We start from the raw sequence: 25,904 nt of genomic DNA, 5'->3' as shown, positions 1-25,904 counted from the left end.
TCAGCTTTTTTGTCTTTCAACACTTTTTATATTTTTTTTTGCATTGCAATTATATTTTAGCACAACACGGATATTTATTTGTTAACACAACGCGGATATACATTTAATTACATAAAAACTAAAAGATCACAAAAAAAGTTTATACAAAAACTATTTTATCAACAAATGTCAACAAAATACTTTTCAGGAAGACTTAAGAAAACTTTGTGCATGTAATAGTTTTTCAAGCATTGTTAAAATTTGATTGTGAATTTTCTATTTTTATAATATTATTCTCAAGTCCTATTATTTTTTATTTTTATTTGGTATGTTGGGAAATATATAGAATAATTCTGAACATTTTACTTTGGTTGTCTTTAAAAAAGCCTTCAAATTGAAAGTCCATATCCAGCGAGGTGATCCTCGAGAATACTTGAACTAGACTTGTTCCAAATATATTCTTATACTACCTTTGAAATTTGCAAAAGTTTTATTAAAGTTTCTCTCATTATAAATAAACAAATGCAACATAGTTTCTTCGAACTAGAAAATAACATAATTATAATATTGTGCAAACTTTTGAGCCATTCTCGGGTCGAGCATTTACAGGTTGTAGTGCCAATTCATCTTGTACGGAATATCTGGGTGGTTGATCTGAAAAGACAAAAATGATGACAATTTTAAAATAAAATAATAACCATGCACTTCAAAAGTACAAAATGCATATAAAGAGAGGAGGAAATCTCATTGTTATAGTGAATCGAAAACCTTGTATCAAGGATTCCAAAATCCGCGCAAAAAATATGTTCATTTACATTAGTCCAGCGGTGCCCAAATATTTTGTGTACTTGCCTCTCTGAGAGAGACTTTCCTTGGCTAAACAACGGTAGATTGGAATAAAGAAAGCGTGTGATGTTGTAGATCCGAAACATACATAGTATATGGGCGACTATAGTTGCATTAGCTGCATTAGTCTTTCTGTGCCTACATTCGACCAGTGCCTTGAAAGAACATATGACCGCTGCCATGATGACGATAAGCAATTTTAGGTCATTTTAATGGAAAAAGTGAAAAGCAAATATCGTATTGAATACCTACATATAAGCATATTAAAGCACCCTGAGGTATAAAAGTCTTTTAGGCTGTCGCCAGACGGAAGACAATCTGTGTACAGGGCAAATGTTTGATCGAGTGGAGAATACAAATTCGGAACAATACCATGTGACCATGTGAGAGGTTTCGCACCTGTCTAGCGTGTGATCTGACGCGCCACAGAAACTGGTTTGAAAATATGTAAACTGCCCTCAACTTGTAACCAGTTTAAACGTTGTTCTGTTTTCCAGATTATGTAGGAGTGCATTTGAGGAAATATTTCGAACGCCGCCAAAAAATCTATAATGGGTAATCTTTACTAAGAATCCATGGTACGATCATAATGTTATGTAATGTTAGAGAAAAACCCAGCATATATGCCAATTCTGTAGCCAGTTATACACAGTACGATAAGGAGGATTGGTAAGGAAAGGGGAAATGAACAAATTTTTCACAAGAAATACAAAGAAGAGGGAAGGCGTGAAAGCAAAAAGACCATATTTACATGAGTCAGATTGAATGAATGTCGGGTTTGGTGTAGGCTGATTCTCCCGCAATACGACGAAGATTCTTGTAAGTGGCATATCAAATATCAAATATTTGCGGCCAGCCATGACGACTGTATTGAATTTATCACTGTCCAGAGTAAAGGCGGAACACGGGAAACCAATAATGAATAATCAGACTGGCAGGATCAGTACTTGCTGAAAAAGAGAGGATGTAACTGAATCGAATCTTAATCACAGGTGGTGTACTTCAGTTGTGGAGTTAAGAATCCACGCGTATGACCAATGGAATAATCGGTATAGACCAGTATAGACCAGATATTCACTATACACTAAATCCAAATGCATTTATTAGTCGGCAAAATACGTCCTTCAATAAGCTTTATCTGTATTTGGTATTCCTCTTAAATTTATACAGCTCCACAGCATATCTTAACCGATTAATAATCATTCGTTTAAGTAGAAGTTAACTACTCAGAGCTTTTCATAGCCAAAAAGGTTTTGGACAGTATTGGACAAAGGGTGTGCTAAGACGTCAACGTAATCCTAACACTAGATTTTGCGGTTAAAAAAAGTGTCCGTAGACGAATCGAACCACCTTTTCATATTTCAATGGCACTATTTTTTATCATACCTTCAATAATTTGTACAGCTTTTTCATTTCGGCAGGACAAACTTTTTGATTTCTCACGCACATCATCCAGAAATTTCGAAAATTTACTCTTCTCTTCGACTACAGTTTCGGTGACAGCTTCACTATGATGGTGATGATGATGTTCAGTTGCCATACTTGCCCTTTCGGCATCTTCTTCAAATGCTTTCTTACTACGTTGTATCATGGCATCTAATTCAGGATCATAGGGAATGGTGGCAGCATTGCTGTCATCGTTTTCAAATGGATTGTTGCTGTCAAAGGGATTATTGCTTTCAAAGGGATTACCCGACGAAGTTTGTGCCGAATTTACAGATGCCGTTGTTCTTTCATCATCCTCTTGAGCCCCACCTGGTGTATTGGTAGATTGCGAGATGGGATTGGTTTTATTGCCACCACTATCTTTGGCACTTACATCGGCCTGTAATTCCTCGATAGCTGATTCTTGGATCTCTGCTGTTGGTTTTTCTACATCCACTTTATTTTTCTTACCCTGCAGCAGAGAACTTAAACTGTTTTTAGCATCTTGAACTTCGTGAGAGATTTTAGAAGTAACTGAGCCAACTGCATGGCGTGTATCATCGGCCATTTTACGTATTGCATTACCCATGGAGTCCTTAGCCTCACCAGTAGCTTTGGCCGCATTGCTGCCCACACTTTCGATGGCATGGCGGGCATCATCAGTGGCTTTGGACATTGTTGTACCCACATTCTCAATGGTTTGTTTAGCTCCCTTGGCTGCCTTTTTAGCATTTTCACCAGCAACATCAAAGGCACCCTTTGCACCAGTGACAGCTTTCATTGCTGTTGTTTCTATGCTGCCTTTGGCATCCGAGACTTTAGTTTCCACCGATTTACTGGCTGCATTTGCAGCTTTTTCGATTGAATCTTTGGCCTCTGATAATGTTTCTTCCACCTTGTCCTCGATTGCCACGGCCTTCTCTTTGATGAGATCTTCGGTTTCCACTTTAGTTACCTTAAACTTATCTCCAATTTTGTCTTTAGTGACTTTAAATTTTTCTATTTTCTCCTCAACTTCTTGTTCAGCATTTTCTATGAAACCGTCTGCCTGTTTCCGGATGATGGATTTGGTGTCATTATCTTCTTCGTCATCTTCGGTCTCATCCAGGGAATCTTCTGATTCCCTTTCCTTTTTAACATTGGCTGTAACATCAATGCCGTTGTTGATAAAACGTATTTCATTAATGGTAACCGTGTGATCCAAAGGGTCTGTGGTCTCACTTATTTCCACAGTTAGCTGTTCATCCTCTTCGGTGGGAGGAGAAGGCACTGAGACAATGACCCCAGGTTTCGTTGCTGTAAATGAAAGCAACATGTTTAATATGTATGATAGCAAAGAATACAATAACAACTTACCATTCAATGCCTCGGGTATATTTTCCAGACTCTCCACTAATCTTGGTGATGTGTGATCAATATAATCTTCATCCATGGCTGCCTGATAAGATGAATTCCGCATTGGCGTCTTTTCAATGGCGGTTTGTGGTGTACTATCTCCACTGGTCTCAGGAAATGGTGTTCTAGGACGCAGGCTTTTCTTTGTTGAGCTGGTACTTTTACGTGACTTTAGGGATTCCGTGGGGGATCTCCTCGACATTGAATTCTGGGCCAATTGCTCTCCATCATTCTTGTTACTTTCTTCAAGATCTTCATTATTGTTGGTGTCTTTTGTATTTTGCGTTTCCTCCTCATCTTCCTTGGGGGTTTCATGTACTGGAGTATTTGTTTTGGGTCTCTCCAAAACTGGCTCCATCAATTGTATGGCTTTTGGAGTTATTGTTGTTTCTTCCAATATAGTGTCGGGTTTCATTTTTGCACTATTTTTCATTCTTCCCATTAGGCCACCAGTGGTATTGGCCATTATCGTACTTTGAGACATTAAACGATGCTCAGCTCCAGGCCCCATGGTGGCTGCTAATGCTGATGACCGAGGTACACCATGTACTAAGACATGGCGATCTCCCAAAGCCATATCCATGAGACGTAGATTTTTAAATTTTGAAATTTCTCTAAAGGTTTTTAAATGATGTCCGCTTTCCGAAAAAGTTGTATAGAATTTATGGGCCCTGGTCAAAACGGCAAAGAATGATGTTCCCTTAAGCAACTTCCAAATTGGACCATTTTCCTCACTGTCGTAATCATAGAATCTTTGAAATATAAGACTCTTGTTACGCAGCGATTCGTAGCTGCGATATATGCTTCCGGTATTGGTAACTATGAAAATTTCACTGGCATGTGAGATATGGATGAAAATGATTTGTTCATTGGGCGAGAGATTCTTTTGCAACTCTGTGAAATTTGAGAAAACAAATTCATTAAGATGTCCTGTCAAAAATAAATTGCCTTTTTCCGTTAGGACCAAAGTTGAGGTTGGACCGCAAGCAAACTGTTTGATGGGTGAGTCCAAAATGATTTCATGTGGTTTCACTAATGGCTCCTCAGCGTTGCCCAATTGATTTGATTCATTCGAACCCCAGCCTATGAGGCGACCAAAAGCTAGAAAAAAAGAGTGGAATAAATGTATTATTGAAAGAAAAATCGGAATGTTAGTACGATCAAAAGGCGCCACTCCACATCCAGTATGCATGAAGAGTTGCCCAAGAAGAAAAAATAAACAAATAGACCGTTGTAGTTAGGAGTACAAGGGCTACCTGTTGCAAACATTTCAAAATGAGTCGTGAAGTGGTCTTTAAAAGAATCGTTGAACTTATGGGATCTATGTACCGGAGGAAATTGTCCATCCTGCCATCTAGTTATAAAGGAAATATTAGAATATGCTAAATTTGGGCCATATCGGTTGCTCTGTTTGAAAGTTATAGCTCGCATCAGCAAATTATGTTGCTGACCGTAGGTTTGTTTTAAAGCTTTTGGGATATAACCTCAGGAATTAAAAAAAGATTTGAAAATTGCTCTTAAAGTGCATTTAATGAAAATTTATTAACTTTTATGGATTGGATACCCGGAAGATACAACTGATAATCGGTCTTCAAACTTGATCGATATTTGGTAGAAATGCATAAAGGTTGGTCCAAATGATTAAAACCGTCAGTTTTGTCTTGTGTACATTTGCAGACCACTCTACTTCATTCGTACTATGTTCAATACCATTCCTCCTCGACGATAAGAATATCTTTGTCTTAAAAATAGAATCAAGCTGCAACCTAGCTGAGATGATCGAGGGAAATATTTTTTATTCTTTACAGGATCTTAGATTATTATTTTTTTAGGTTCTGTCCAACCTGTAGTCGGTGATAACAATAATAACCCAGCAAAAAGTTTCCCTCCAAAGATGCAGTTAAATAATTTTGCACTCCATTAGTACTGCAGTTTAACTACACCTTTGGAATCGCATTAAATCTAATCCTTTAGGGTAGAATAGGATGTAGTCCAATTTGCATCCAAACAGGTGTTTTGATGCAGTGCTTTAGATGCACATTTAAATGTCATTTGGACTGCATCCGGACGCTGTTAAAATGTTAGAAGTGGATGTCAATAGTTGGATTGCATCCGAATGCAGTTAAAATGTAAGGAATTGGAGTGAATTTTTCACGACTCTGATTGAACTGTAATTCGTTGAATAGCATCTGAATGCGCATAATGAATGTGATTGAATTTTTTGGTTGCACGTTTCAGTCACTTGTAAATTCTTGACTTCTTCTCAGTTTTTTTGAAGGCTATCAAACATGTTTTTTTTTTATCTAAAAGCCTTAATAAAAAATATGGAGAATGGAGTGCCTTTTTCACGACTACGTTAGAATTGCATCAAAACATGCAGTGAAAGAACTAGTCTGCATTTAGCTATTTCCAATTAATTTTGCTGGGAAGGTTCCATATTATTTAACTAACAAACATGTGGCTGTACCCATTGATGGAATTGAACTTCCTTTTTGGATGTACGTGGTTCGTGTATGTATTTCTCAGCTGAGATACTTAGCTGGCCCATTACAGAACATCTGTTCCATAGGCCGAACTAAGAAAAGATCTCCAAATCTCTATATTTGTTGCTTCGCACTCTGGAATACCGCGCCTTTTCATCTCGTCATCCATTTGTTTGCGCCATCTATTCCTTGGTCTGCCAATTCTGCGTCCTCTTGGCACGTATTTATACGCATTTTTAGCATGTTCATCGTCGCTCATTCTTATTATATGGCCTAGCCAACGCAATTGCTGCATCTCGATACGTTTAACTATATTGATGTAGTTGTACAGTAGATACAGCTCGTGCTTCATGCGACGTCCATATTCACCGTCAACGCAGATAGGTCCCATGGTCTTTCGAAGAATTTTTCTCTCAAACACACCAAGCTCTGCCTTATCTGCTTGCGCAAGTACCCACCACGGGTAGTATCAGTGTTTTGTAGAGTGTTATTTTTGTTTGACGAGATGTGGCTTTCTTTTTAAACTGCTTACTTAAACCAAAGTAGCATCTGTTGGCCAATACAATTCTTCTTTTTATTTCACAACTGCTGTCGTTTGTTGTGTTTACGGAGATGCCGAGATAGACGAAGTCTTTTACTACCTCAAAATTATAGGAACCAACTTCCACAGTTGGTCCGAGCTCAATGGACGCATTGCGCGTCGAAACCATCAACTTGGTCTTCTCACCGTTTACCGCCAGACCCACTTTAGCAGATTCTCCTTCGACCTTCATAAAGGTATCAGTTACTTCTTTTACTGATTGTCCCATGATGTCTATATCATCAGCATAAGCAAGTAACATGTGGCTATTGGTGTAGATTGTGCCACATCTTTTCACGTTTGCCTCTCGTATAACCTTTTCCAACCAGGGATGCCAGATAAGTTTGGTCGAAAATCGGCACTTTTCGGTTGCCAAAATCGGCAAAAAATTTTCAAAATCGGCAAAAAATCGGCAAATTAAAAAACATTTATTTCAGTTCAAATTATCGCTTTATTTAATAAGCATTAGTTTAAAAAATAACATTTTAAGTACAACAAAACAATTAACAATTCATAAAACAAGGCAATAATTCAAAATTCAAAAACCAAAATTCATTAACCAAGGCAATAAATATTTCAAAATATGTATGAAAATAAATGGTTTAACCATATGCATATGTAGTATATATTTATAAGTACGTGTATATATGAGATCAATATATTTTCAATTCAGTCAAGCTAAACAAAACGTATACAAATATTTGGTATGTTCCTTTACTTTTGAAAGTGGTAAAACCGGCAAAAGTAGTAGAAGTTTAACTGCTCCCATATGAATGTATGGTGTCTGAAGTAAAGGAACGCTTTTCGAGAAAATAGTGGTAAAAGTTGAGTGGAACAGAGCTATTGTCTTAAGAGGTTAATTAATAAGGTGATAGTTTTTATACCCTCAGCATTTATACTAACGAGGGTATGTATATAAACTTTCATACGGGCAAAATGTGCCTCACCGAAATAATGGTTTTAGACCCCAAGTATGTTTGGACGAAATGTGTTTCAGACAATTTGGAGTCGCCCGTCTGTCTGCTCTAGTTTATACATATCTATTGTAGATCATCTTGAAGATGCAATTCACGAAATATCGATTAATAAAGAAAATTTTAAAAATTAAACATGACCTCGAGCTTGAATAATTACTCAATTTAATAAATTTGGACAAAATAGGAAATAATGGTTCAGAATTTGTACATATTAATTCTTTAAACAAATTTCTGAAATTTAAACGTGAAAGTTCACGTGATTCTTGATTTTCGTTTATGTTTATAAAGCATTCGTATTCCTTTATAATGTCGAAAAATGAATCTTCTGTGCCATTTATTATAAAACTATGATTTATTGAAGCTAGGCACCTAAATTTATTTTCTAAATTAAACCGCTTCAAAATCTGACAACAAAGTTCAATGTAAAAGTTTTTGCAGTTTTTAATTATTTCCACTAAGCCACTTTTCGACAATTTAGTTTTTTTTAACAATTTCCTTGGCGTATATACTGAAGTACATGTTTTGGTAATCAAGAAAATTCAAACTGTTTTTATAATATGTAAAAAATGTTATTATTTGGTTTGTTCCAGTACTGCAAGAATCTACTAATTTTAACAATTTTTTCCGATAACATAAAGGAAAAAATGTTATCGTAGTAAAATTTAGTAGCTTCTTGCAGGTTCTGGAACAGAGCAATTATTAATCAAACTACTCTTGACGATATAAGCTCTGTTCCTTTACGTGCAAGAATCTTCAAGTTTTACAACTTTTTACTCGAAAAGCGTTCCTTTACTTCAGACACCATACAATTCATATGGAAGCAGATTACAACTTTTGCTACTTTTGCCGGTTTTACCACTTTCAAAAGTAAAGGAACAGACCAATAGTTGTCTTTGTTATTGTACCAAATTAGTTCTAGCAACCACAATTTTCATACAAAACGGCAAATCGGCATTTCTATTTTTTGGACTAAAAATCGGCAAAATGACGATAAATCGGCAAATCTGGCATCACTGTTTCCAACAGGATGTTGAGGAGATCACACGAAAGGCTGTCTCCTTGTCTGAAACCTCTTTTGGTACAAAACTCTTCGGAGAGGTTCTTTCCTATTTTCCAGTGTTAGTTAAAGTCATTTTACAAAGCCGGAAGAGCTGCAGCGGGCTGTCGAATGCTGCTTTACAATCGACAAAAAGGTAGTAGGTGTCGATCTGCATCTCTTGGATCTTCTCCAGGATTTGCCGCAGGCTAAATATCTGGTCAATGGTGGACTTGCCAGGTCTAAAGCCGCATTGGTATGGTCCAATTATCTCGTTGACCATAGGCGTTAGTCGTTCGCACAACATCCCTGACACGATCTTGACAATAAGGAGTAGACTTATGCCCCTATAGTTAGAGCATACAGTCTTATCTCCTTTCTTGTGGACGGGGCACAGGATACTCAGGTTCCAATCGTCGGGTACTCGTTCTTCCTGCCAGATGACTCTAACTAGCTGATGAATACACCTTATCAGCGTGTCGCCTCCGGTTTTGAACAGCTCGGCTGGTAAGCCATCGGCTCCTGCTGCCTTATTATTCTTCAGCCGATTTATTGCTGTCTTTACCTCATCTTGGCTGCGCGGTATACATTCAATACCATCTTCTTGGATTGGGTCTGTGATATCTTCGTCGTCTTCGCTGCTATTGGATTCCAACAGTTTTGAAAAATGTTCTTTCCATATCCTGAGCACACTATCTATATCAGTTACCAAATTCCCTTGCTGGTCTCTACAGGAGGGTGTACCTGTACCAAAGCCATAAGTTTGATGCTTGACTCTTTGGTAGAATTTTCGGACTCTATTCTGGTTCCTGTACATCTCGATTTTTTCACACTCCCGCTTTTCCATCTCCCTCTTTTTCCTGCGGAAAAGACGTTACTCCTCTCTCCTTTTCTCCCGATATCTCTCGTGCGCTACGCGTTGCTACGCATTTTAAAGTAGCCCTATATGCCGCATTTTTCTCTTCGATAGCAGCACGCCACTCCTGATCATACCATGGATTCCTTGGTGGAGGTCTCTGGTAACCATTCACTAATTTTGCGGCTGTTTGCATGGAGTGGGCAATACTTTGCCATTGCGCTGATATGTTATCGGGATGAGGAGTGCTTTGCAATTGGGCTAGTTGAATGGAATATGCTGTGGCTATCTGTTGTGATTGGAGTTTACCGATGTCTAACTTTTGTGTTGTGTCTGTTCGTACTTTGTTTGCTACGTTTAACCGGGCGCGTACCTTTGCTGCAACAAGGTAGTGGTCCGAGTCTATGTTTGCTCCTCGGAACGAACGCACATCCAACACACTCGATGAATGTCTTCCATTTATCACAACGTGATCAATTTGATTTCATGTTTTCTGATCTGGAGACAGCCAGGTGCGCTTATGGATGTCGAGATGTTGAAATCTGGTGCTGTTAACTACCATGTTTTTTGCCGCTGCGAAGTATATCAGCCTCATACCATTGTCAGATGTTTCACTGTGGAGACTGAATTTTCCGACAGTTGGACCAAATTTTCCAATTTTGACATTAGAATCGCCTAGAATAATTTTAATGTCATGGGGAGGACAACGGTCATATGTTTCTTCTAAGCGCTCACAAAATATATCTTTGGTCAGTTCGTCTTTATCTTCAGTGGGAGCATGAGCGAAAATAAAGCTGATGTTGAAGAATTTTGCTTTTATTCGAATTGTAGCTAGTCTTTCATTCACTGGTGTGAAGCTGGAGACTAGGTGTTTTAACCTCCGACCAACTACAAATCCGCAACCCAACTCATGCTTTATGTCATGGCAGCTATAATACAGTGCGTCACCTTTAGGTGTTGTTGTGACGCCTTTCCCGTTATATCGTATTTCCTATATGGCAGTAATATCGGCCTTGTACTTTTTAAGTACATCTGCCAATGCGTAAACTGCACCTTCTCTATAAAGAGTGCGAACATTCCAGGTGCAGATTCGTAGATCATGGTCCTTAAGACGTTTGAGGGGGTCGTCAACTTTTGAGGGATTTGTTTTTCTTTTCTTTTGTTTTTTCATAGTAGCCTGCTTTTTCTAGGGGAGGGTTTCCAACACTGCGCCCAAACCCAAGCTTTTAACGTTCTTATGGGTGAACGCGCGGCACATTTTAGCTCACTACCTTTAACGGGTGTTAAAGGCTGCTACCCCAGGTGACACCACGGGGAGGTCAGTGTCCACTTGAGATGAAAGAGGGACCAAGATAAATCCTGGACTTTGCCATGTTAAGGTCGGTAAGGACCGTTCCTTGGTATCTTCCATCCCCTACGTTAACCCTCAACTGATATGAATTAAAGAAATTTTATTGGAAGATTACAATTGCGACGCTAAGTATTTCATAGCAAAATTAAAAAATAAAATAATTTTAAACAATAAATTTACAGACAAACTGGAGTCTATGAAATGAATAAAATTTACATTTTGTCAAATGGTCAATGTGCACAAAATCACTTAACGAGTGCTTTGCTCTTTCTAACGACCACAACAACTCTAAATTGAGGGGAAATACAAACCGAGCCACGAATTAAGAAACTATTAAATAAGGACACGCGATATCTCCATAGTTTATGAAATATGCGTTGGTTCCTAAGCCAACAACTTCCTATATTCATTCACATTCCTTGGTTTAGTGTTGATAGTCTGTTATCATTGGTTAAATGTTTTTGTTACAACAAACAGACGTCCTTTGAAATATTTTGCATGTCATAAACAATCAATATTCACAGTTTTTGTGCTGCAAGGAACAACAGGTCGTTCGGTATGTTATTTATATGGACATTTCATGTACAACAAACCGACTGACCACTGAAACAATGAACTATAAACCCAGTGGCGAACGGTACAAAATGGTGGCCAACAAACAATAAAATGCAATTTAAAAAACACAACAACAACAAGTTAACTTACATGTCAATACCACGAAATGTTCATTTCCGGCTAGAACATTTACAAAACTCTCGGCCTCTTCATTGTTCGACAAACAGTCATCGAACTCTTCCAAACGAAAGGGTTTACGTATAATTTCACATGGCTCCTCGTTGACTGTTGATTCGGTGAAGTTTGAAGACACCGGACTTTCGCTATTAAATATATTGCGACCCGTAAAGAAGAGTTCATTGGAATCTGCAATGAAATAATACCAATAATAAATAATTTCCATAATTGTATCACCACTACTTACGTGTCAGTATAACCGACCAATCACTGCCAAAGGCTATATCGGCAATTTTCAAACCCAATGTCTTTAGAGACTTAACACAGGTAGGCTTTATAATAATGTCTACATTATTATTGCTGGTATTATTGTTGTTGGTGTTGTTGGCGTTGGATGTGTGACCACCTATACCAAGTTGTCCATAGAGATTTTCACCCCATACAAATAAGCGTCCCGATTCTAATGAGAGAAATAGAAACGTATGGATATTGAGATTGTTTGTTTCTTTTTGTGATTGGGGGCAATATAGTTAATAACTTTTAGTAGATTATGGCAATAATGAACACGCAATAAATATTGAAAAATAAAACTTTCCACACCAAATATACAGTGTTGTAGATTTGTCATACCCTCAGCCTTTAGGCTGTGTCTATTCGCAATAATGGCTTTAGACCCCAAATATGTTTCTCGAAATCCGTTTCAGATAATTTGGAGATGGTTTAACCATGTACGTCCATTCGCGCGTCCCTCTGGCTGATGCCCACGATCCGATTTTTATACCTTCAGCTTTTAGGCTGTGTCTCTTCGCAATAATGGCTTTAGACCCCAATTATGTTTCGCGAAATCTGTTTCAGACAATTTGGAGATGGTTTAACCATGTACGTCCATTCGCGCGTCCGTCTGGAAGATGCCCACGATCCGATCCGATCCGCTAAAATGGGCGCTCTTACGACGTCTCCAAAAAAGCCTGCCCGTACCCACTAAACTGGGTAGCACCTAAGATAACCCTCGAAGGGAAAAACTGATTTGGTCCAGAAGTTGTACCTCGTATTATTTCTTACAGACTCTGATCATGTCCGAATGTTGACTACATCGGACCACTCATTCGAGTACCTCCCACACAAAGTTTGGAAAGAGTGTAGTTTAAGGACTAGTCTGTTATCATTTTAAAATTTTTGCAACATGTTGTGTATGCGGCCCTATTTATGACGGTACAACTTTTTTCTTATGCAAGTCCATACTTCATGAGAAATTTTCTTAAAAACTCAAAAAACCATACAGACGTAAGAAGTATTGTATTTACTTCTTTTTTAGGTCCGAGGCTGAGGTGTTATTTTTTTATTTGTTAAATTTGAGACTTCATCTAAATTTTCTTCAAAATGTTTTGGTTGTACGGTCCGCAATTTTTCTGTTCTATGTTTGCGGACATAACTCTCAACAAACTTAGTTTAAGTTCGAAGATGACCCTATATGTATACTTCCTCATGTACCTGCCCCACAAAAGTTTAAACATCTTCGCTCAAAGTGTTCGCACGAATAACTCTCGAGTAAAAATCAATTAAAAATCATTAAGTTCGGCCGGGCCGAACTAAAATGGAATAATTTCTTTCCTGTTAGGTGCAAAAATACCCCAAACTCCTAAATTAGGTAAAAAAAATGTATCTAAATGTTTTTCTTCAATCTGCTGGTACCTTTATATGGGGAATATACCAAAACATGGACCTACAGTGTTGGTCACACAATTAGCACACCCCACTACCAACATTTATTTTGCCTAAAAAGACCTTCAAAAGTAGTTGTATTTAATGAAGTATTTGTACTAATATATTCTCAGTAGTATGCTTAAAGAATAAAACGCAATATAGAAACTGAAAAATAACTATCAATTTGAATAACCTCCAAAAATGTAAAAAATGTCCTAAATTCACTGGACACGTAATTAGCACACCTTAAAAGAATCACTAATATTGTGAATAGTTTCAATATTTTCGTCCATATTCAGTTTTAAATCCCTTTCGTTTGGGAATTAATTCCAATCTGCTAGTTATACTCTCCACCAGTCTCCGAAATTTCAGTGTCAGAAGGGAATTATATGGGGTACACTTTGGGTACGAAGGAGTGATGGAAATTTCAGTTTTTTAGTGTTTTTATCGAATTTTTCACATGTAAACAAATTCATTGATGCAAGTAGTTCATAGAAACATCAAATAAAACATCATATTCTTGTTCGTCTTTGTAAATTTGCGAATATTGGGATGTACCCACCAGCAGTGTGCATCTGTAAAGTCCGTTTGCCACAAAAATTTTCATTAAAAACTGTAATATGATGTTTTGAGCTATTGATTTTATAAATACTTATCCATCTGGACTGAATTTTACCGATATGTCGTGATGTATGCCACGATAAACCTATGTTCATCTCTATGGGACCTACGCAAATTTCAATAATTTTCTAAACATAAGGCAAATGGGAGATAGTCTAGTGATACCACAAGATAATATGCTTCCCGGAGCTTAAAACGATTAAATTTAAATTCAATAATCCAGAAAACATTTATTTTGAATAGTGTATGCCTATTTTCATGGATTTAAACCAATTTCATCAAACCTCAAAATCCTTTGTTGTTAGAAAGGGGTTATACCTTTAAACATACTCATGTGCTACGTGTTCACCTAGTGCTTTGTTGACAGTTTGGTAGTAATAGGTCTTCGGTGTTATTCACACGTGTAATTTGTAATAACAAATGGTGTTATAAGTTGATCTTTCTTCACATAAGGGTGCATTTTATTGATCTTCTTTCTATAAACCCCTTCCAAATCGAACATTTCCTTGAATGAGTCATCGACCTTAAACACTTTTTGAAAATTTTTTGCACTTTATATTTAAATTTCGATAATCGGTTAACAATTCCAATAATTTCAGATCCAATTGTACATTTGTTTTTAAAGTTGTGGCGACTTTCTGACGTTTAAGTCTACATTACGAAAAATGGTCCTCTATTGGGATATATTTTGAGATTCCGGGGTGATCAATTATTTTTTCTTTCAAAAAATGATTTGTTCAATACGTTTCGAAATGAATTAACTTTAATATAAATAAATTTTTGTATATTAATTGAATTAAATTAAAAAATCTTAGGGTGTGCTAATTATATGTCCCCTTAATAATTTGGGCGTTTTCACAAAACTTTTATTTTCAAAAAACCACTGATAATACTATTCACTTATATCATTAAATCTGTTCAATACATTATAGAAAAGGATTTTGTTTACGAAAATATTTCAATTTGCCCTATCAAAACTCTTAGCTGACTGAAATCATTTTGCCCCAAAGGGGTGTGCTAATTCTGTGACCAACACTGTATGTGGACTATTTTTCGTGGAGGAATTTCGGGACCTTTGAGAACTTCAAATGTCAAATTACAGCTAGTTCGGTTAAAAATTGTAGTTAAAATCCTCAAATACCAAAAATCGGGATGTACCGTTATATTGAGGCTATTCCAAAACTTCGACCTATATTGATGATTTTTGGATAGATTTCGGGAACCTGAGAACCTCAAATGTCAATTTACAGCTAGTTCGGTTAAAAATTATAGTTAAAATCCTCAAATCGGGAGGTAGCGTAATATTGGGACTATTGCAAAACATGGCCCTACATTCATGATTTTTGGTGGAGAGATTTCGGGACCACTAAGCATCTCAAATGTCAAATTACAGCTAGTTTGATCACATAATTTAGCAAAAATTCCCAAAATACCTTAAATCGGGAGGTACCATTATATGGCGGCTATACCCAAACGTGGACCTATCTTGACATGTTTTAGTGGTGAAGTTTTTTGGTCATTGGGAATTTTAAATGTCAAATTTCAGCTAATTCGGTAAAAATTAGCTATAAGCCTCTAAATACTTTAAACCGGGATGTAACGTTATATGGGGCCTATACCAAAACGTGGACCCATCTCCACCATTTTTGGTGCACAAGTTTTTTGAAACTCCAAGTGCCAAATTGGAGCCATTTTGGATGTAAAATTTAGCTAAAATCCTCAAAATACTTTAAATCGGGAGGTACCGTTATATGGTGGCTATACCAAAACGTGGACCTTAATTGACAATTCTTAGTGGATAAATTTCTTGGCCATTGGGAACCTCAAATGTGAAATTTCAGCTATTTAGGTTAAAACATTTAGCTAAAATTACCGTTATAGGGGGCTATACCTATATATACAACTAGCGGACACGGCGAACTTCGTCTCGCTATTAAGGAATAAAATTTCATACAAAAACTCAATTTTCGATTTTTCCAATTTTCCGACTTTTCCAGAGGGATTTTCCAAAATTTTCTTCCGCAAAGGCCTTCTCCTCGAAAATGCGAATAACTGACAAAAAAATTTACAGAAATCGGCCTAGCCGTTCTCATTTTATGAATTACTATACATTTTTTACACCATTTTTATATATATAGAAGATTATCGAACTCGACCTGCCTATGGAAAGAAGACACTCTGGTGCAAAATTTTAGCGTTCTACCTCAATTATTGCGGACTCTAGAGTGATAGAGGGAAGAGGATTTGCGTTGTGTAGCCGATATTCAATCTGTCCATATATCAAAGTTTCAATTCACAAAGGCTGAGAATATATCTTCCAGAGATAATGATACTAAACCTTTAAAAAACCTTACAGCCACAAAATACAATAATTGTTATGCACAATAATTCTCAAATGGAATAAGCGGTTTTGTCCAAACTAACATGAACTTCGAAGATGAACCTTCTTCCTGTAACTCAGCCACAAAAGAACAGTTTAAGGATTGTCCGAGCAACGTTCTTATTTTTTTAACGCAGGTTGTAAATCATTAGATAATCAGCAGTTTGTCTAAATATGATGTCTACCCTTCATCCTATGACATACTGTAATTTACACACTACGTTCAATCGCTTACGAACCTTTGCTGCAAGAATGTCCTGGATGTCTTTTTACCTCATTTTTACCCTTTTTATACGCTCAGCATTTATGCTTACGAGGGCATATATACTTTCATACGGACACAATCCGTTCGAGAAATCGTTCCAGACAATTTGGAGTCGATTTAGCAATGTCCGTCCGTCTTTCTGTCTGGCTGGTGCGCACGATAACTCTCGAACGGATGAATCGATTAAATTTTGGGTATCGTAATATTTTGCCTAAACTTAGTTTAAGTTCGAAGATGGGCCACATCGTTCCACTCCTTCGGGTACCTGTTCGGAAAAGTTGTGCGCACGATAAATCTTGAAGGGAGTAATCGATTTAGTCCATGCTTTGCACATCCTGAAATTTTTATCAGACTTATATGAGGTGCCAGTATGGACTCAATCGCTCCACTCCTTCGGGTACATCCCACACAAAATTTTGGAAAAGTTCAGTTTAGGACCAGCTCTCGAATCGCTTGTATTCACTGCCCCCATACAATGGCACAAGTTTCATCAGGGGCAAGCCCAAATGACACCGTGTGTAGTTGTTGGAGCGCAAGATAACTCACGAACGGATCTGCCGATTCGTTCCAACATTTGGGTTTCGTAAAATTTTCTCCACACTTAGTTTAAGCACAAAGATAAGCCATATCAGTCAACTCCTTCAGGTACCTCCCCAACAAAAGTTCAAAAATGTTCGGAAAAATTGTGTGCACTATAACTCTTGACGGTAGTGACCGATTTGGTCAATACTTTACATACCCTAAAAAAAAAATCCCCCTCAGTAATGCTGGCGACATTTCCTGAGTATTTAAGCCATGAAAAACTTTTCTACAAATGGTGTCGTAAGACACGCCGTTCGGACTCGGCAATAAAAAGTAGGTCCCATGTCATTGAGCCAATATGAATCGGCTTGCTCTCATTGATATGAGAGAAGTCTCCCTTGTCCCATCTGGGATGTTTGTGGAACAATTATATTATATATTATATATATCTATCAGGTTCGAATATGGACTATATTTGTCCACTCCTTCGTGTATAAGTTCACTTTAAGACCCGCTCTCGATTCACTTTGATTTTTGATGAAGCAACTTGCGTTCACTGACCCCCTTTACGATGGTATAAGTTTTTCAGGGGCAAGTTAATACTTTCTGAGAAAATAGTTCGGAAATTTGGTCTTCGACATATGTTGTCCAAACTTAGTTTCAGTTCGAAGATGGGCAATACCGGTCCACATCTTCCAGTTCTTCCCCATTAAAAATGTCACTAAAATGGTATGCACGATACACTTTCTTGAACGGGGTAACCAATTTGGTCCAAACTTCGGATCTTCTAATGTTTTGTCCAAATTTAGTTTAACTTCCAAAAATGGCCCATATTGGTCCTCTCCTTAAGGTACCTTCCTTGCAAAAGTTCAATATTTTTGTTTAAGTGCAGTTTAGGTTTTGTTCGTAGATCTATTGGAAATGTATACCGATGCTATTCGTTGTGGTCCGATATTATGTTTTCCGTGGACAATTTCATGCTTCCTGGCATACTGGTCCAAATATTATACGATGACCCACTGAAATGACTAGTGGGTGCGATATCTATGGAAAAGATATGACTCCCAAAGTAAGATCCATTTTCTTAATGGAATATGTCGGTCCATTCCTTCAAGTACCTCCTCCGCAACACTTTTGAACTTTAATCCTAATACACATTTTGTCTGTACGTTCAAATGTTCCAAAAAAAACTCAAAATTCTGAAAATACCCTAAATACATTTGATGAAAGTTTCAATTCACATAGGCTAAGGGTTAGGAGCAAAGCCGACTGATACTTTTTTACTTGTTTGATACTTAAACTTACGAAGAATCACTTAATCTTTTTTTCATAAAAATCTTGTCATTAACTGAAAAAATGAAGCAAATAATTGAATCATTAGATTGGAGTCGTATTTAAATAGCTTTTTTAATGAAATAATTGCATTTGATTTACTGCAAGAATAACAATAGTTAACGACCCGATTCAAACCACACAATTTATTCTTTTTTGGAATTCGGTATTTTTTAAGGTTTGGCGTTTTTTTTAACATTAAATCCAGCAACCTTTATTCGAATTGGATTTCCAAATAAATATCAATGTCCTTGACAAAATATTTACTATTCAGTGGAATTTCATGTCGTATTTTGTGTTTGTTCGATTGTGTACGCAGGAATTGATAGAAATCTAGTGACCGCCATTTACAAATAAATGATGGCCAGCCATTAGATTGTCGTTTGACTTTTATGTAAAACTAAAACAAAACTTTAGTGGCCTGACCTCAAAAACGAAACTTTATCGTTTTTTTGTTGTCCCAAAAATAACCAACTACAGCCTAGTGAGCACTTAATTTCTACATTCCAGCACAATTCACATTCACAAAGTTCTGTTATAATACCATCAGGAGCACTGTTATCCTTTCATTTCTACCACTTAAACAAGACTTAAATTGTTGTGTTGTGAAAACAAATTTTACGTCTTGTGACCATTAAAAACGTCATTGGTAGTTGGTGGTGGTATTGCCTCTACGTTTTTTTCTTTTTAGGAGTTTCATCATTCAACTGCAGGACGCTAATGCCAACAACGTGATTGGATTAATCAAAAGTGAAAGTTCTTACAATTGAAAGCCGAGTGCTTAAAAGGCTGAAGACGAAATAATTGCCGGTAACATGCAACGTAAAAAGTTCGCATTGATATTTTGCACGTAGCGGCCTTTTTTAATGCAGCGTCTTGTGACCATAAAAAGTGGTGTCTCAAGAAAAATTCCGTAAAATTGTTTAGATATTTGTTATTTTTTGTTTCATGTTTAAGTTATTAAAAAGACTAGGTCACAACTTTGACACGAATGAATGCCAACGAAATTCTGAATTTGTACATAAGGCTAACAGTCTTGAAATATGAAACAGATACAGCTGAGACTAGATTATCCCCGATTTTTGGGATCGGAAACATTGAGTATAAGCGTGGTAATTTGATATTAAAGCTACAAAGCTGTAAATGGGTTGTCGCGGTAGATTGGTGCAAAAATAGGTTATAACCACGTGCTGTTATTAAGTATACGCCTCATATAACCCAAAAATGTTTTGTTATTTAGAATATTGGGGACGTATGATTATCGAAATTTAAATATAAATAGTAATACGATCCCAATGGACAGACAACTTCACATTTTCTACGGTGTCAAAAATACACCTCAGAGTACTTTAGGCGACATATCCTGAGTATTTCTGATAAATTGAAATTCTCTACAAGTGGTGTCCGTTAAGTCCGAACGGCTGTCTCGGCGAAAAATGTGGATGATCCATTACAAATCTGGTTGCACTCATTGATATGAGAGAAGTCTGAACGTGTCACATAATGTGATATTGCAAAGCGGGAATAGCAAATTCAGACATGGCTTGACATTGTTCTTCGAAATGTTGAATTCATTTTATGTCAAAGTTTTGTATACATGGAACATTTCTAATATTTTATTAGTTCGTTCAAATAAATCCACAGTCAACGTTCTTAACTATTAACGTTTTTAAATAAAAAGGATTGTTTTTCTAAAGGATATTCTATATAGCCCTGTGAATAATAAGAATATTTGTTGTGGAGCCACGGGAAATAAATATCAAGAGGAATTGTTAAAACCCCCCGCAAAAATTATTATTTTATATTGCCTGAAAATTGAGCTTGGAACAATTGAAGATTGAAAAATTATATGGAGCTGAAAAGTGGTCTTCTTGGAAGTTCCAGATATCTATTATTTTGAAGTCAATGGATCTCTTCAAGGTTGTAGATGGTTCATACAGCAGACCGACTTGAACTGGGGCTAGAGATGGCAATAACAGTTTGGAGAACAGGCTGCGGACTGATATCAAGGCGCAAAGGATTATATATAATAGAAAATTAGCATTAGATGTACACTTCACCCGCTACACAATATTGACACACACGGCTGAATAAGCAACCGAACGCATATTTATTTTTGTACATTCTTGCTTATTTTGTTTTTTACGCCTAATCTGTTTTTCGTTAGGCATAATCGACAACCACGATACATATTTAGCAGTCGGCTGACCATTCGTAAGAGCGATTTAGCAACCGAGGGTGGTTTTGTGATTAGAGTTGCCAATGCAGTAATAAAAAAGGTGTCATTTAATGTCAAAATGCTTCCATAATATAGTAGAACCTAAGGAATACTAATTATTATTGTTTTAAAATAAAAAAATATATGTATTGAACGGTTTCACCAAAAATTCACATGCCCTTTGAACGAAAAAGTGGAATTAGTTATATCGTGATTTTTAATGCATTACACTGGTAACCCTGATCTCAAAAACAATTGTTTGCTGTATACCTAGCTAAGCCGTTGAAACTTTGTTGCTTATTCACATTGAAACCCATATTGCAAAAATTGCAGAGATTGCTGTAAGTTTAAAGAATTTGGTTGAACCTCTATCTGAAAATATGATAAGGTGCTTATAACGTTACCGCCTCCATACAATCATTTTGTGACTGCATGGGAGTCATATACTGAAGATAAAAGGAAAATTTAACACAAGGTGGAGACAAATAAAGAAGTTTGCTAATTTGTTCGAGATGGTCGTACTGAGGCAATGGCTTATCGCAGTGGTAAACTGTTTGAATTGAATGTCAAAGTAATATAAGATAGGAGTAATAGTTTTGCATAATCTGAAATGCAACTTGAAGTCAAGGAATCAATGAAATTATGGCATAATTTCGGCCAGTGGTGGTGGCAGTTCATCGTGTTGAAGTTGAACAAACCCAAGTACAAGTCATGACTACAGACTCTGATGCGGAAGTAGAAAAGGTTAATGGCAAGAAATCCAAAAAGGCCAAATGCAAAGGCAAGGGCAATGATGACTCTCCATCACTACCTCCCAGTGAGTTCCAAAAGCTGCCAAAAATGGCAAGAAATCCAAAAAGGCCAAACGCAAAGGCAAGGGCTATGATTACGATGAGGATTTGGATAAACTTTTGGCTGATATTCAAGCCGAATATTTGATGGTAAGGGCGAAGAATTTGATGGTAAGGGCAAAAAGAAGAACAAGAAACTACAAAAGCAAGATGAGGTGCTGGCTGGCACCTTAGCCGCAAGCTAAGGCTGCTGATGATGAACAAACTGCAAAGACAGCAGCTCAAAAGAAAGAAAGTCAGAAACGCGAAGCAGCTTTAGCCAAACAAAAAACTACCCAGGAGTCGAAACAAAAGCCAGCTGCGCCCAGGAAACACCCATGGAAGTAGAAACCCCATGCAAAAACGTTTGAAGAAAATCAAGGAGAAAGAAGAACGTCTGCGCCAACCTGAAGAAGAACGTCAACGCCAGGAATAGGAACGTGAAAGTGCAAGCCGAGAGAATGGAACGCAAGAAGCAAAAAAGACAACAAAAAAGGCACGTCTTAAGGCTGAAGGTGAATTGCTTACCAAAAAGCAGAAGGAAGATCGCGCTCAGGCTATGTTGGAGGCTTTAAAGGCTCAAGGTTTGGAAATTCTCGATCCCAATGAAAAGAGACTAACAAGACCAGGCACACGCATTCCTCCTAATAAGAAGAAATACAAATAAAACAGAAGTGAAAATGCTGAGTAGTCTACACCCATTGCTCAAGTTTTTGTTTGTATAATGTTTAAGTTCGAAGTTGGGTTATATCGGTCGATTCCTTCCGCTACTCTTGAAGGGAGTAACCGATTTTGTCCATACTTTGCAATTCGTAAAATGTCTACCAGACTTAGATAAGGCTCAAATATGGACTTAATCGGTCCACCCCTTCGGGTACCTCCCATACAAAATTTCGTATATGTTCAGTTTAGGGCCAGCTCTCGAATCGCTTTGATTTTTGTTGTAACAACTTGTATTCACTGCCCCACATACGACAGTACAAGTTTCATCAGGGACAAGTCCATACTTCCTGAGAAAATAGCCTGAAAGTTGCAAAAAATCCCTTTGACGCCGTGTGTAATGGTTGGATCGCATGATAACTCTCGAACGAATCTGTCGAGTCGGTCTAAAATTTGGCCTTCGTAATATTTTGTCCAAACTAAGTTTAGGTTCGAAGATAAACCATATCGGTCCACTCCTTCAGGTACCCCCCCCACAAAAGTTCAAAAATATTCGGAAAATTGTGCGCACGATACCTTCTGCTGGGAGTGACCGATTTGGTCCATACTTTACACATCCTAATATATATACCAGTTATACATCAAGTTCGAATATGGACTAAATTTGTACAATCCTTCAGGTACCTCCCACAAAAAAAAAAAAAAAAAAATTCCATAAATTCACTTTAAGAACTGCTCTCGAATCGCTTTAATTTTTAATGAATCAACTTGCATTCGCTGCATCAATTACGACAGTGAAATTTTGTTCAGGGGTGAGTTCATACTTCTTGAGAAAACAGCCCGAAAGTTTTAAAGAGCCCCTATGGCACCAAATGTAGTGGCTGTAGAGGTCGAACCGAATACTGGGTTCGTCCACACTTTGGATATCGTAATATTTCTTCGAATATTAGAAGAAATTCGAATATTAGAAAAAGTTAGAAAATATTCGCTAAAATGATGCGAGCGATATCTCAAAGACGTAGCAACCGATTTGGTCCAAACTTTGGATCTCTAAATATTGTCGAAGCTTATTTTATCTTCAAATTTGGTCCCTATCTGTCCAATCCTTGGGGTACCACCCACACAAATGTTCGACATTTTTGTGTGGTTAAGGGTCTGTTCGAGGATCCTTTAGTATATTAAAAAAAACCCTATCTATCGATATCCCCGCAAATTTTTGAGCTTTAATCCTATGCATATTTTTGCCGGCCCTTACGCCTAAAATGTTGAGAACCCCCTAATACATAAGTGTTTTTGCGAAAAAAGTAATTCAAACCACGCAGGCTGAGGGTATATCTCTGTCAGCAAAACCGACTGATACTTTTTTACTTGTTATAGTATAGCATTTAGGGAGAGTGTTATTAGAAATGTTATATTCTGTACAGAAATTTTATATGAAGGCCTGAACCTAAACCGACAAATTTAAGGTGGAAAGTTGTTTACCCCTAAGGAAGACTTAATAGCAAATTTCAGTCATTTTGGCGGGATATTGAATCCACAAGCTTGAAAATACCGGAAATCGGAAGGTACCGTTCTATGGGGGCTATATGAAGACGTGGACACATGCGGACAAATTTCAGGCGTAAAGTTTCATACCCCTAACGAAGACTTAATACCACATTACATCCATTTCGGTGGGCTTTTTTGGACCACAAATCCTTGTATATATTTTTGCATATGGTTTTGCATATGCTCATTTTATGCAAATATGCACGATATGCAAAATATGCAAAAATTTCTGGGCCTAATTAGTTTTATTTTGTGATAAAACTAGTTTCTGTCTAATCCGATTTTCTCTACGACCATTCTAACCATATGTGCATTTGCATATGATTCCACTGTCTACTTATTAACATGAAACATTTTATCTTTCCAGAACAGTTTTTAAACCAAAAACTTCTTATATGTTTGTATATTTCTAAGTACGAGTTTTGGTGTATTCAGAGACCCATAGTGAAAATCGATAATATTTTTGTAGAACCTTTGAGCTTCCTACAGCATAATTTTAATGAAATGATTAAACATTTATGGAAAATGGACCATATAGACCCCATTGCTGAGACGCTAGAAGGTCAAAGTTTTTCACAAAAATGTTCCTAGGTAATATGCAGGGATTACACAAAATCTTCTGGGATGTTTGTGGAACAGTTATTGTTATTATGATGCACTTCAAAAGTTTTCTCTTGATATTGATAAGCAAATAGTATCTTTTTATTATTTGCATAGAGAGAAATATATTTTCTTTAAAAAAAAGAAAAAAAAACACAATGAAAAGTGATCCATATCTATGAAGGATGAACCCCTGCCTACATCACATTACCTCTCTTGACTACACTTCACAACTATTTCAGTTCATCAATTAATTTTATGATTATTTTATAAAACTGATTTAATTTACCCTTGGGATAGATTGTAACCTAGATAAGGGGTTTTTAGGAGTTTTTGTTGTTGTTGCTACTTTTCAAATTTTAGTCACAGCGACGATAACTATTCAAATTGTCGGCATGCAAATGAAAAGGAAAAAACCCAATTCATTCCTAAAGTTGAGAAAGAAAATATTCCCAACCTGCTCCAAAAATATTTATGGCCACCTCTGTGACACGCTATTGTTAGTTGTGTTGTGGCGGTTTTGTTTTTGTGTATTTGAAAAAAGTTAAAGGCTAATATTTTTTACTTTAAGGCGAATGCAGGTCAAACTCCCCAAGGAATGTCTTGGTTGGTCAATTTATATCAAACTATAACAATAAACCATAAATACATACACATACATATATACACCAACCGTGCGCCAGAGGAAAAAAGTGTATAAAATATATGTAAGTGTAGAGAGTGTGAATACATAAAAAATGATGGTAGCAGGAAGACTGCTTGTTTTCCCCTTTGGGTTGGTTGGTTACTTAAGTATCATGTATGTCCACTAGAAGTGTGTATATGTCTATAACCTAAATAATAAAAGAAGATAGTATTTTTTGTTGTTTTTGTTGCTTTTACAAATTACCACAAATCACTGCACTTTGATAGGGACCAGCAATGAGCCTTTTTATGGGATCATTTTTGATATAAAAATAACTTTGACTGTTTTCGGCCAAATAGGATTTGCCTAAAGTGAAAATAGCTCCAGTGTTGGGAATATCCATTTTGATAGCCAATTTTGTTTTACAAAACGGCTGATGATGGTGTTTTTGTAGTTGTTGTTGTTATAGTTATGGTCGTCCTTGTTGTTGCTTTGAAAATATTTAACCTTTTGACATTTTACGCAATAAGTTAAATTACTTCATAAATTATTAAATTCAAATGCGTTTGATTGAAATTTTCCATATCACTGAATTGAACTTTTTAATTGGGTTTTCTTTAGTTTTAAATAAATTTCTTTAAAATTATACACATTAAAAAGACCACAGCACATTAAAAATTATTGTGTGTTTTATTTCTTTTTTAATTCGATTTGAGAACAATTTATATTTAATTCACAGGAAAATCCATAACGAATGTTTTTTTTTTTGTTCGCCCGGTTATATTTTGTGGCGCCGAACTGTTTTGTCACGCGAAACCAGGTGTCTGGTCAGTACAACGGCTACTCTCCAACTGTAACTTAGTGGTCATTCTCTTCGATTTAGCTCCTTGCTTTAGTTTATGTCCTGTTCGTTTAGTTGCTGTCGTCTAGTTCATGCCT

At 36.8% G+C, this 25,904-nt stretch overlaps 2 protein-coding genes across 4 annotated transcripts in view; one reads left to right on the top strand and one right to left on the bottom strand.

The window, feature by feature from the left end:
- The window catches only part of barc (RRM1_TatSF1_like and RRM2_TatSF1_like domain-containing protein barc), a 72,868-nt gene that overhangs the window by 2,083 nt on the left and 44,881 nt on the right, over positions 1-25,904 (top strand). The gene's annotated exons all lie outside the window — the stretch shown is intronic.
- On the bottom strand, positions 451-25,904 carry LOC141401912 (uncharacterized). Its single transcript, XM_073982467.1, has 6 exons — positions 25,230-25,904; positions 11,908-12,120; positions 11,634-11,849; positions 3,607-4,746; positions 2,212-3,546; positions 451-633 (listed from the first exon to the last, which is right to left on the bottom strand). The coding sequence occupies exons 1-6, from the start codon at positions 25,366-25,368 to the stop codon at positions 539-541; spliced, it is 3,138 nt and encodes a 1,045-aa protein (XP_073838568.1). The 5' UTR covers positions 25,369-25,904; the 3' UTR covers positions 451-538.

This window comes from Musca autumnalis, unplaced genomic scaffold, assembly GCF_047663935.1.
Source record: "Musca autumnalis isolate F117 unplaced genomic scaffold, ASM4766393v1 scaffold_4, whole genome shotgun sequence".
Taxonomy (NCBI): Eukaryota; Metazoa; Arthropoda; class Insecta; order Diptera; family Muscidae; genus Musca; species Musca autumnalis.
The sequence above is the reverse complement of the archived record's forward strand: the minus strand, read 5'-3'. Positions and strand labels throughout refer to the sequence as shown.